This window comes from Panthera leo, chromosome D1, assembly GCF_018350215.1.
Source record: "Panthera leo isolate Ple1 chromosome D1, P.leo_Ple1_pat1.1, whole genome shotgun sequence".
Classification (NCBI taxonomy): domain Eukaryota; kingdom Metazoa; phylum Chordata; class Mammalia; order Carnivora; family Felidae; genus Panthera; species Panthera leo.
In genome coordinates, this window is record NC_056688.1 from 26,940,959 (window position 1) to 26,953,047 (window position 12,089).

At 51.7% G+C, this 12,089-nt stretch overlaps 1 protein-coding gene across 1 annotated transcript in view; it reads left to right on the forward strand.

The window, feature by feature from the left end:
- The window catches only part of ST14 (ST14 transmembrane serine protease matriptase), a 42,098-nt gene that overhangs the window by 19,892 nt on the left and 10,117 nt on the right, over positions 1 to 12,089 (forward strand). The window contains exons 2-14 of the mRNA XM_042906686.1: positions 3,129 to 3,288; positions 3,635 to 3,762; positions 3,969 to 4,039; positions 5,169 to 5,326; positions 5,544 to 5,579; positions 5,807 to 6,047; positions 8,122 to 8,261; positions 8,619 to 8,716; positions 9,718 to 9,827; positions 9,918 to 10,048; positions 11,285 to 11,389; positions 11,715 to 11,825; positions 11,943 to 12,056. Coding sequence (XP_042762620.1) covers positions 3,129 to 3,288; positions 3,635 to 3,762; positions 3,969 to 4,039; positions 5,169 to 5,326; positions 5,544 to 5,579; positions 5,807 to 6,047; positions 8,122 to 8,261; positions 8,619 to 8,716; positions 9,718 to 9,827; positions 9,918 to 10,048; positions 11,285 to 11,389; positions 11,715 to 11,825; positions 11,943 to 12,056 — 1,603 coding nt within the window. The remainder of the gene's footprint in view (positions 1 to 3,128; positions 3,289 to 3,634; positions 3,763 to 3,968; positions 4,040 to 5,168; positions 5,327 to 5,543; positions 5,580 to 5,806; positions 6,048 to 8,121; positions 8,262 to 8,618; positions 8,717 to 9,717; positions 9,828 to 9,917; positions 10,049 to 11,284; positions 11,390 to 11,714; positions 11,826 to 11,942; positions 12,057 to 12,089) is intronic.

Below are 12,089 nucleotides of genomic sequence, written 5' to 3' on the forward strand. Positions count from 1 at the left end.
TCAGTTCATGGTCCCACAATTCGTGGGTTCAAGCCTCATGTGAAGCTCTGTGCTGACAGTGTGGAGCCTGATTGGAATTCTCTCTCTCCCTCTCTGCCCCTCCCCTGCTCGTGCATTCAGTGTCTTTCTCTATCTCAAAATAAATAAATAAACTTAAAAAAAAAAACTTTATTACTAAAAATTGTCAAACATCATCTGAGATTTCAGTCATAATCACTGATCACAGATCACCATAACAGATACAATAATAATGAAAAAGTTTGAAATATTTTGAGAATTAGCAAAATGTGATACAGAGACATGAAGTTGGCAAATGCTTTTGGAAAAATGGTGCAGATAAGACTTGCTCAACACAGGGTTGCCACAAACCTTCAGTTTGTAAAAAATGCTTTGTCTGTGAAGTGCAATAAAACAAAGGACAACAAGGTATGCCTGTATAAGAAAGTTTCCCAGACTGAAAGATAGGAATTTCCAAATTCAAAGAGCAGGTGGAAAGCTCAGCATAATGAAATCTAAAGACCCAATTCAAAGCAATCCTCAAAGTTTTCAGAGAAAGGTAACAAATTATGACTAAGAAATAATGGATTTGTACTGTTATCTTATTTCTCAAAAGCAAAATTAAAAGCTAAAAAACAATGAGCTTTCAAAATTTTAAGTGAAAATTATTTGAAACATATAGTTCTATACCCAGCTAAACTATCAACATATGCGAGTACAGAGTGAAGATACTTCCAGAAAAATGCAGTCTTAAAAAATTTCCCTCTTGGGAAGCTACTGAACTATGTGTTCTACTAAAATGAAGTAAGCCAAGAAAGATGAAGATATGGAATCCAGGAAATAGGGGTTTTAACACAAGAGGGAGAGGAAGGAAATTCCCAGGGTGATGTTGAAGGAAGTTCCAGACATTAGCTATGGGAAAGGACAGAGGGCTCTAGAAAGGAAGCTTCCAGGAAAAAAATGAAGTGAGAGGGTATTTGACAGACTTTATATGTAGAAGGTTGGAAGAGTATTATGTAGCTTTTAGATTGTATAGAAAGACTTCAGTATATGTTAAAAAGACACCCAGGTAAATGAAATTTGGCAGCAAGAGAAACAAATTATTGTACTGGGAGGGAAACAATAATGAACAATGTTTTCAAAGACTAATACAGTTGACCTCTGAACACCTTGGGTTTGAATTGTGTGGTTCCACTTATATGTGTGTTTTTTTAAAAAATAAATACAGTATAGTACTGTAAATGTATTTTATCTTGTGATTTTCTTAACATTTTCTTCTAGCTTACTTTTTGTAAGAATACAGTATATAATGCATATAACATGCAGAATATGTGCTGAACATATTCTGGTCAGCAGTAGGCTGTGAACACTTCTGGTCAGCAGAACACTTCTGGTCCACAGAAGTCCACAGAACACTTCTGGTCAGCAGTAGGCTGTGAGTAGTTTAGTTTTGGGGAGTCAGAAATTACATGTGGACTTTTTACTATGTGTGGGGTGGGTACCCCTCATCTCCCATGTTGTTCAAGTGTCATGAAAATATAGTAATTTAGATATAGAATGTGGATATAATTACAAAAAAAAAAAAAAACAAAAAACTTTAGCCCTATAGCTATTGGGAGGATGGGTGAGAAAAAGAGAAGGAAGTATATTAAAATTCACATTATCATAATAGGAAGTCAGATGATTATATTTTAAATAGATGAATCAAGAGATAGTGGTATTTGCATATTATTTAGAAGTATGTAGATAAATCCCAGAATAAGCAGCTTGTGAAAGCATTTTAAGCAGTTGTCTCTGAAGTGTGTTTCTTTCCTTCTTAAAAATTTATTTTATTGAGATATAAGAACATTGTGTAAGTTTAAGGTATAGAACATGTTGATTTGATTCATTTATATATTGCAATATAATTACCAAGGCAGGGTTAGCTATGAGGTGTGTTTCTGTATGCAGTATTAAAGTCACAAAAGTAACCAGTTAAGGATCTAAAATAGAAATTTCAGTATCCAAACATGTCAGGAGTCGGGAGACTCTTTTATAATGGTGAAATTAACAGGTGATGTTCAAATGTAACAAATCAAGAAATGTTAGTTCAAGCACATCAAGAGTGTGAGGTAAACACCAGCAGAACCACATCTGGAAACTGTTGAAATGGCCACATCTGTGGAATTTGGGGGCTATTGCGTTTATTACAAACCCTTTTTGGAGTGGGTCTGAGGTAGTTAAACCTGAAAGGGCAGAGCTCCTCTCTGGGATTTAGGGCAGACAGAGTGTATGTTATAGGGCAGAAGAGTTTGCCTCTCTGTCATCAGGCGCCCATAGACACCCCGCCTGTCATCGACGGACACCCCGCCTGTCGTATTATTCATGTCCCCTCTCTTCCTGGATAGCCCCGACTGGGAGGAACCTGGGTAAGCTGCCATCCTGTTTGTTGGGTGTTTTGTTTGCTTTTCCGGCTCTGGGATGAGCTTGGGTGTGGATTCCCGTAGAACCTTGGCCTCATGTCACCTTGAGATTCTGGTGTGGGACACCAAGGCGAGAAACAGTGGCTTGTTCCACAGTGGCACGGCAGGGCTGCCCCGGTTTACTGCCTTTTTACTTGGGGCTGGTTAAACATTGGCAGAGCAAGGGCACCGGGTAGGTTGGGTGTACGGTTTCCGTGCTGCCCATAGGCTCCTGCCCACCCCCTCCTGCCTCCCCGCGATCAGTGGGGACTGAATCTGGCAGGGTCTCCCTGCACCAAGGCCCCAGGGCTGCGTTAGCCGGAGGAGGGGCTGCCTCTAGAAGCTCACACAGAGACCCCGTGGCGGCCAATCACGGCCCTGGGCTGGGCCTGCTCTCCCCACATGCGGGCATGTACCTGCGTCAGAGATGATTCATTTAAGTGGAGAGTCTCCATGACTGGGTTTAGACAGCCTGTTTCACTTTTATTTAAACTATCAATTCTTAAGCAGTACACATGTGGCGCTGCCTTGACACTGGGATGCGTGGATGGGAAGGCCACTTCTCATTTCTCCTCGCTTTTTGCTCCAAGCTGGACCTTACAAAGTGTAAACATTCTTCCTGGAGCAGGGCTGGGAGGCTGTTAAGGTGAGAGAGAGAGTTTCTGAGCTGTGTTTCATTTCTCTGTTCAGAGCATGAAGGGCATTGAGGAAGGCGTGGAGTTCTTGCCAGTCAACAACACCAAGAAGGTTGAGAAGCGGGGCCCGAAGCGCTGGGTGGTGCTGGTGGCCGTGCTGGTTGGCATCTTCTTGCTTTCTCTCATGACTTGTTTCATGGTGTGGCACTTCCAGTGTGAGTAGAGCCAGGGGTTGGCTCTGGGGAGAGTGATGGGGAGAGGGAGGATGGTGGCTGTATGTCCTCTCTCAGTGGACAGACATAGGGGCTACCGGTTGTGGGCATGAGGGAGAGACCGGAGGGTGCAGCTGGGGGTAGGTAAGGAAGGGTCCAGGGCCCTGGCTCCCCTGGCTCTTCCAAGCCATAAGGGAGGGGTGTTGGCCCACAAGCTCATGCATCCACTGGCCTCTCCTGGCATTCACTCCTCCAGGGTTGCTGAGGGCAGCTTGAGGACAGTGGGGGGACCAGGGTAGCATGACGGTGTCACTTCCTCTGACCACCCTCCTTCTCTGGTCTCCCATAGACCAGAATGCGCGGGTTCAGAAGGTCTTCAATGGCTACCTGAGGATCACAAACGAGAACTTTCTGGATGCCTATGAGAACTCCAACTCCACGGAGTTCGCAAACCTGGCCAGCAAGGTGAAGGAAGCGGTGAGTCCAGTCCCTGGGCAGGGAGCCCTGTCCCTGGGGTCTGCCCTGGCACTCCCAGCCTCACCCAGGCTGAAAGAACACTGCTCCCTTCACTCCCGGATCCCTGGGCTGGCCTGTGGGTCCCAGGAGGGAGGGAGAGGCACGGTCTTGGGCAGTGGGCTATTGCTGTTCTCTGGCATGCCGTGAGCATTCCCTCTCGCCCTCAGCTGAAGCTGTTGTACAGTGGGGTGCCGACCCTGGGCCCCTACTACAAGAAGTCGTCTGTGACTGCCTTCAGGTGGGTGCCGGGGAGAAGGCTGGGTGGGATCAGGGCTGTGTGGTAGGTGGGCAGAGAGCTCGCAGCCTGCAGGGTGATGCAGCTTCAAGGTCTGGCATGGGGAGCAAGGTGCCATCCTTGTTCTTCCCTAGGTGTGTGTACTTTAGCCCACAAGTTCTGCTGTCTCCAGGGCAGGGGTAGCCATCTGTAGGAGTGTCCCCAGGTGCCACGGGTGAAGACAAGTGTGGTGTGTCCTCCATGTAAACCACTCAGTAATGGTGATGATCGTTTGTTATGTTTCTAAATTTGGGTTTGGAAGGCTTCGGTGAGTCTTCATATTTTCCTTGCTTAGGAAGCCTTCAACATACTTTTTTAAAAATAGACTTTATCTCAAAAGTACTTTTGATTTAGTTAGTTTAATCTTTACGTATTTATTTAATAGCTTATTTATTTATTTAAGTAATCTTTATGCCCAATGTGGGGCTCAAACGCACGACCCTGAGATCAAGAGTCATGTGCGCTTAAAAAAAAATTTTTTTTAATGTTTATTTTTTTGAGATAGAGAGAGTGAGTGGGCCAGCGGGAGTGGGGAGGGGCAGAAAGACAGTTGAGGAAGAGAATCCCAAGCAGGCTGTGTGCCGTTAGCACAGAGTCCAATGCCGATTCAGAGCTTGATTCCACGAACTATAAGATCACGACCTGAGCCGAAATGGAAGACTTGAACTTTAACCAACTGAGCCACCCAGGTGCCCCAGTTTAATCTTTATGAGTGCTGGCTGGCAGGTGGCATTCTCATCCTCTTTCAGAGATGAGGACACAGACTCGAGAGTTTGATATTCAATGCGCCCAAGCTAGTGGTAGCATTGACAGCTCACAATCCAGGCTGCTTTCCCACTCCCAAACCTGAGCTGGCCCCAGAACACGTCTGGTTGGCGAGAGACTGTGAGAGTAGAGGGTACAGAGGCAAGATCTCTTGCTTAAAGGATCGAAAGGTGGGCAAGCATAAAAGAATCTGAGGTGGGCCCTGCCTGGAGGAAGGTCTCTTGGGGAGCCTGAGCCATCACATCTATATCCAGCATCTGGGAGAGTGTGGGGACAGGTGGGGTGCCTGGCGCCCACCTGCGCCTCAGGCTCACCCCTCTCCCCACAGCGAGGGCAGTGTCATTGCCTACTTCTGGTCCGAGTTCAGCATCCCTAAGTACCTGGTGGAGGAGGCCGAGAGCGCCATGGCAAAGGAGCGTGTGATCACAATGCCACCCCGTGCCCGCGCCCTCAACTCCTTCGTGCTGACCTCGGTGGTGGCCTTCCGTGAGTACAGGGACGCTGGGCGTGGGCATTTGCTGGGCCAGGCTTCTCTGGAGCAGGGCCAGGCCCTGGACCGTTGCAGGAGGGCAGCACTCCCGAGCCAGTGCATAGAAGGGAAGACGGTCTGCTGGCCGGGTACCTCCCTTTAGGGGAATAAGGAAGCAGGATGAATGAAATTGACCACAGCGGTAAATACTGTGTTTTCCCTCTTGTTCTTCAGCCACTGACCCCAGAACAGTGCAGACCACCCAGGACAGTAAGTATGCCATCCTCCCAGAGAAGATGGATGTGGCCAGACGCCCTTTCAGTCAAGGGGGTCCCCCGAAGTCATCCACATCCCCCACCTGTCCCAGGCTGTGAGAAGCCCCCTCTTCTGTCTCTTCTGGGTCCAGGGCAGCCTGGCACATCTCCCTGGGTGCACCCCCCAGGGAGGCTCTGGGTTGCTCGCCCCTACCAGCTCTGCCCTCTCCGTCTCCCACACAGACAGCTGCAGCTTTGCCCTGCACGCCCGCAGCGGGGAGGTGACCCGCTTCACCACGCCTGGCTTCCCTGACAGCCCATACCCGGCTCGGGCCCGCTGCCAGTGGACCCTGCGGGGGGACGCCGACTCCGTGCTGAGCCTCACTTTCCGAAGCTTTGATGTCGCGCCCTGTGACGACCGTGGCAGTGACCTGGTCATGGTGTATGACACCCTGAGCCCCGTGGAACCCCGTGCCGTGGTGCAGTGAGTGTCCCGGGGAAGCAGAGGCGGGCTGCGGGAGCTCGGCAGCTGCCTCCAGAGGGAAGTGTAACGTGGGTTGGAGATACAGCCTATGACTTTCAGGCAGTCGAGAGCAGGTGTGTGTGATCCTCAGTGTGAGCTCCCAGAGCGTCTCAGGGGTGATTTCAGCCCTGGCAAGGGTGAGGAAGGCTCACTGGTCCCTAGATGCCAGTGAGCACGGCGCACTTCCTTTCCTTGCCAGAGACTGCTGTTGTAAAATGCTCACTTTATCATGACTCGCTTATATTGAGGCCAGTGGACCAGGAGGTGGCTGCCATTGAAAAGATAGTTTGTTACTTATAGTTCCCAGAGGAGGGGGCATGCAAAGCCACATGGGGAAGCCCCAGGGTCAGTCAGGAGGCAGAGGGGGCCAGAGGAGAACACAGGCAGGAGCCTTTGTTGTGGTTTCTGCCGGGAAGGCCAGGCAGGGCAGTGTATGCAGGTTTAGGAGTGACTGGTTTGAGTAATTCCAGTGGGTTCTGGGGCACAAATCTATCTCTAGTTGTCAGGTATCTGGTCGTGGGGTGATTAGGACGGGTGGATGGTGGCCTGGAGAGAAGAGCCCCATGGAGGAGGTGGTTGGGGTGTGGGCCCTGGATTAATTGGTTTGTATGTGAAAGGCTTCCCTGAGGGTGAGTTGACTATGTCTAGGAATTGGCGAGTCCTGGGAAGGGCAGTCTCTCCAGAGGCGGCGAGCCCCCAGCTGCCCAAAGCATCAGGCTTACAGGAAATAAAAAGGCATCATACACCTGCTGAGGAACTCGGGGGTGCCGAGATGATTGCCCTCCGCCCCGCGCTGTGGGGCTTGAGCGTGCTTCTCAGAGCGCCGTGGGTGGGCATGAGCTGCCCTCTCCCGAGCTCTCCCTGACTCAGTGGGCCAGAGCCTTCTCTTGCTGCCTGTGGAAATGAGCCGGGCAGACGTTTTGTGATAAATAATGGGCTAGAATTCAGGCTCCAAAACAAGATAGAACCATCTGCTGCCTTAGCTCAGCAGCTAGGACTCCAGCCTGAACACCCTTTTTGTGCAAGGTTTCTTCCCCTCTCTGTAATTCATGAATTGTACAACGAAATAAACACATGGCTCCGAAAGGAGAAAGTGGGAAATAGACATGCACAGAGAGCACAGACCTCCATCATGATCTGGAAGTAATCACTGTTAAATTTGTGAGGTGTGTTCTTCCACGCTTTCTGCTATGTGTGTGTATGTTTGTGTATAGATTTAAAAATAGGATTTTACGGCACGTTTGGTTTTGCTGTCTGGTTTGAAAACTGAAGTATATCATGATGATCCTTCCAAATCAGTAAGCTTGCTTCTGTGATTTTAATGGTTGCATAACGTGGCATTGTGTAATGTACAATGAGCACAAAGAGGCAACGTGACACAGTCATTAGCTGTGTGGGCTCCGGAGCCTGGATGCCCAGCCACTTATTAACTGTGGAACCTTGGCAAGTTATTTCAGTGCCTCAGTATCCTTATCTGTGAAATGGGGATAATAGTATTTACTTAGTGGAGTTGTTATGAAGACTCCTGAGTTCTTAACATGTTCTTAAGTGTTGTCGGTGCTGTTACTGTTACTAGTATTGTTATTATTTAGCCCATAGTTTAGTGAATCTTCTGTGGTCAAGCATTTGAGGCTTCTGAGTTTTTGCTGTTTTTTTTTTTTTTTTTTTTTAATGTTTATTTTTGAGAGAGAAAGAGAGGGAGGGAGAGAGAGAATGAGCCAGGGAGGGGAAGAGAGATGGGGGGACAGAGGATCCAAAACAGGTTCTGTGCTGTCAGCAGTGAGCTTGATGCGGGGCTCGAACTCACAAACCTTGAGATCATGACCTGAGCCAAAGTCAGATGCTTAACTGACTGGGCCACCCAGGCGTCCCTGTTTTCTGCTGTTTTAAACAAAGATAAATAAATCCTATCTCAGGTCATTTGTGTGGGGAGGGGCTTTTAAATGACCCTTGGCCTTTTATGGATGGGACCGGGGTTAGGGACGCCTGGTTTCTGTCTGCTCTCTGTAACACATACAACTTCTGACCCCTACAGGCTGTGTGGCACCTACCCTCCCTCCTACAACCTGACCTTCCTCTCCTCCCAGAATGTCTTGCTCGTCACGCTGATAACCAACACTGAGCGGCGACACCCTGGCTTTGAGGCCACGTTCTTCCAGCTGCCTAAGCTGAGCAGTAAGGAAGGGCCTGGTGGGGCAGAGGAGGGACAGGTCTGAGGGGCTGGCCTGAGCCCACGAGGCGCAGGCCAATCCCTTGGGCTGGTGAACTGGCTCAGGTCGGTGTCAGAGGTTTGAAGCTTAAGCCACAGGGCCTTTTGTCTCTTGTGTGGGTCAGGAGCCCTCCCTAAAGTGGTCAGTCTCCTAGTGCTCAGACTTTCTGGCCGCTGGCTGTGGAGTGTGCGGGGGCCCTGGCAGGCAGCTTGAGAGAGTCGCCGGCTGGCTCTGCCAGGGCCCCTCGGCCTACCTACCTGCCTGCCTGCCTGGCCAGGCAGGTCCTCGGTCCTCAGGCTCTTCCTCCTGCCTTTCCTCTCAGGCTGTGGAGGCTACTTACGTGGAACCCAAGGGACATTTAGCAGCCCCTACTATCCTGGCCACTACCCGCCCAACATGAACTGCACGTGGGACATTGAGGTAGGAGCTGTAGGGTGCCTGTGAGGGCAGAAAGGGGGAGAGAGGGAGAAGAAGAGGGAGAGGGAACAGGGGAACGGGAGAGGGAGGGGAAGGGAGGGAGGAAGAAGAGGGATGCTCCAGAATGGCAAGTGAGGAAGGTCAAGGAGAGGGAGATGGGCTCCCTTAGCAGCCCCCAAGTTGCCGAATATCTAAAGCCTTGCAGAGTAGAGCAGGGTGGAGTAGCCCTAACCTTGTAACCTCCAGCAGACCCATATTCAAATGGTCTCAAATTCTAGCTCTTTTTTAACAATGTTTATTTATTTATTTTTGAGAGAGGGCGCGTGTGCATGTGCATGTTCACACACGCACACACACGTGTAGGGGAGGGGCAGAGAGAGAGGGAGAGAGAGAGAATCCCAAGCAGGCTCCGCACCATCAGCACAGAGCCCGATGCGGGACTCAAACTCACGAACCGTGAGACTGTGACCTGAGCCAAAACCCAAAGTCGGACGCTCATTCGACTGAGCCACCAGGGCGCCCCTCACATTTTAGCTGTCGATCAGTGGCCCCCTGAGGGACCTTGGGCCAGTCACTCTACATCAGAGCCTCAGCTTGCTCTTAGGAAAGAGGAGAAGGAGTGGTGTCTGCCTCTCAGAGGTAATGTTGCCGATTGTGTGTGGAGCTTGGAGAAAGCACTTGCTAAATGACAAGTCTTGCCTCCGGGGCTGCCCGCAGGCCATCCGAGTCAGGGACCCATCTCTCCTTTCTTTCTTCGATGGTGCCAGGAGGACCACCAGCTTTCTTTAGGAATAAGAGTGTCTCTTGCCTCTGAGTCTAGAGGGTCTTCCAGCCGTCCAACCCGAGTCCCTCTTGCTGTGTGTTCCATATCGCCCACACGGGTCAGGGAGATAAAAACACAGCAGCCACTGTCCCCCAGCCCCCGTGGCCAGCAGCACGTGGCATCCTTGGGTTTAGGAGGGGGTTAGGAAGCAGCAGAGGCCCAGCAGCATCGCTCTCCTTAGGTGCCCAACAGCCAAAACGTGAAAGTGCTTTTCAAGCTCTTCTACCTGTTGGAGCCCAATGTGCCCCCGGGCAGCTGCCTCAAGGACTACGTGGAGGTCAACGGGGAGAAGTGAGTACCCTGGGGCACCCAGTGCTGGAGGGGGAGGGGGCGCCCCGAACACTTCTGGATCCTCTTCCTACCGGTGACCGCCCCCTCCAGGTACTGCGGGGAGAGGACCCAGTTTGTGGTGACCAGCAAAAGCAGCAAGATCACTGTTCGCTTCCATTCCGACCAGTCCTACACTGACACGGGTTTCTTGGCCGAGTACCTCTCCTATGATTCCAGTGACCGTGAGTACACGTCTCCAGAAGGGGGGGCCTGGCTAGAGGGACTGGCCCACGATGAGCTCTCTGCTCTGTATCTTCCCAGCATTGTGCTCTCCTAATTCTGAGGTACCAGAGAACGTAAGGTGCATGTCCGGTAGCTTTTTGAGACAAAATTGCAAGGCTGCCGGAAATGCACGTATTGAAAAAGGTGGGCAGTGAACCCTGGCACACACTGTGCCCGAGGCCTCCCGAGTTCCTTTGAGCCATCTGTCCCTCCGGTTCAGCATTACCACGACTTGGCGCATCTGTGCTTGCCTTTGTGGCCTTATAACACCTTCGGGAATAGAGAGAAAGGAAGACCCGGGAGAAAATACTGGGGTACGACTCATCACGCCCTCTGCTCCTAGCTCGGACAGTTCCGTGTTCTACACCTAAGAGATCTGGCAGTTTCTGCTGCCTCGAGTCTCACTGTCTGCTGTGCGCATAGCAGTTCTAACCTAGTCACAGTGATTTTTTGTTTCAGCCCCTACATCACACAGTAACCTTCCGGCAGACATTTTAATTATATGCAAGAACCCAAATTTCAGTTAAAATGCAACCGCACGGCTCACCACCTAAAATGCGATTGGATGAACAAACCCCTCCAATAAGTGATTGGGCTGCCTGTGCAGCACAGAGAACAGTCTCCTCTCAGCTCTGTCTGCTTCCTGATGACATCAGTTGTTGGACATCCCGGTCTCAGAAACACTGGAATATGGGACATGTCTTAGAATTAAGGAAGTCCAGGGATGCAACTGGACACTTGGATGGGGTGTACACATCATCCATCTGCCGGGCTACTGTTGCTCCGTGTTGGGCATGGGGAGCCTGGCCCCTGGGCAGGAGTGGGCGGCCAAGGACATGGGGCAGTAGAACTGAGAGCACACCCAGCCAGTCTCTCTCCACTTTGTCTGGAGCTTCCTGGGGCTTGATCATCGGCAGTCAAGGCCCCACTCCCACCCCCCGCCGCCCTGCTAGGGGTGTGTGGCTAGCCTCCCATGCCGGCTGTAGGAAATGCGCTTGCCGCAGCATGGTGGGGCCGGGGGACCACAGCCCTGGGGTGCCGGCTGCAGCCTGCTCCTCTCTCCGTGGAGGGCTGGATGGGGAAGAGTTTTCTCTTTGGTCCTCGGTGTGGCTGTGAGGCTGGCCCTGAGGGAGGGCAGCCGGCGTGGGAGGCGAGGCTGGTGGCCGTGGACTTGAGGCCTGCCCTCTCCCCTGCAGCGTGCCCGGGGATGTTCATGTGTAACACGGGCAGGTGTATCCGGAACGAGCTGCGCTGTGACGGCTGGGCTGACTGCACGGACTACAGCGATGAGCTCAACTGCCGTGAGTCCTCTGCCCTCGCGCGCCCGGCTGCTGGGGAGCCGTCCCCATCTTTTGCTCCCCATGTAGACCTCAAGCCCCTTCCCTCCCTGTGCTGTTTGGAAGCCCTGCCTTCTGTCCGAGCAGGCACTGGAGTGTTTCTGCACTAGTGGGGTTCGCTTCCATAGCCAGGAACGCAGAGGCACTCCGGAGCTGCCCCCTCCAGCAGGGCAGGTGGTCCCCGGGTGGCTGTGTGGTCACCCTTCCTGCCCGGGGAAGCTGTGAGCAATGACTGGTGTCAGAACGAGGGCTCAGAGCCCAGCTGACCGCTGCCCCGTGCCCCCTTCAGAATGCAATGCCACCTACCAGTTCACGTGCAAGAACAAGTTCTGCAAGCCCCTCTTCTGGGTGTGTGACAGTGTGAACGACTGCGGGGACAACAGTGATGAGCTGCAGTGCAGTGAGTGCTTGGTGTCTGGAAGGGTGGGAGAAGGGGGGTGGCAGTGCCTGTTGGGCCTCCCTGCAACCTCAGCGGGGGGTTGGCGAACTGGTGCTGAGCGTGAGGCCCTGTCCCCAGGCTGCCCGGCTCAGACCTTCCAGTGTGGCAATGGGAAGTGCGTCCCACAGAACCAGCAGTGTGACGGGACAGACAACTGTGGAGATGGGTCTGATGAGGCCACGTGTGACAGAGGTGAGACCTGGCCCAGCCCACCTTGTTTTAGGG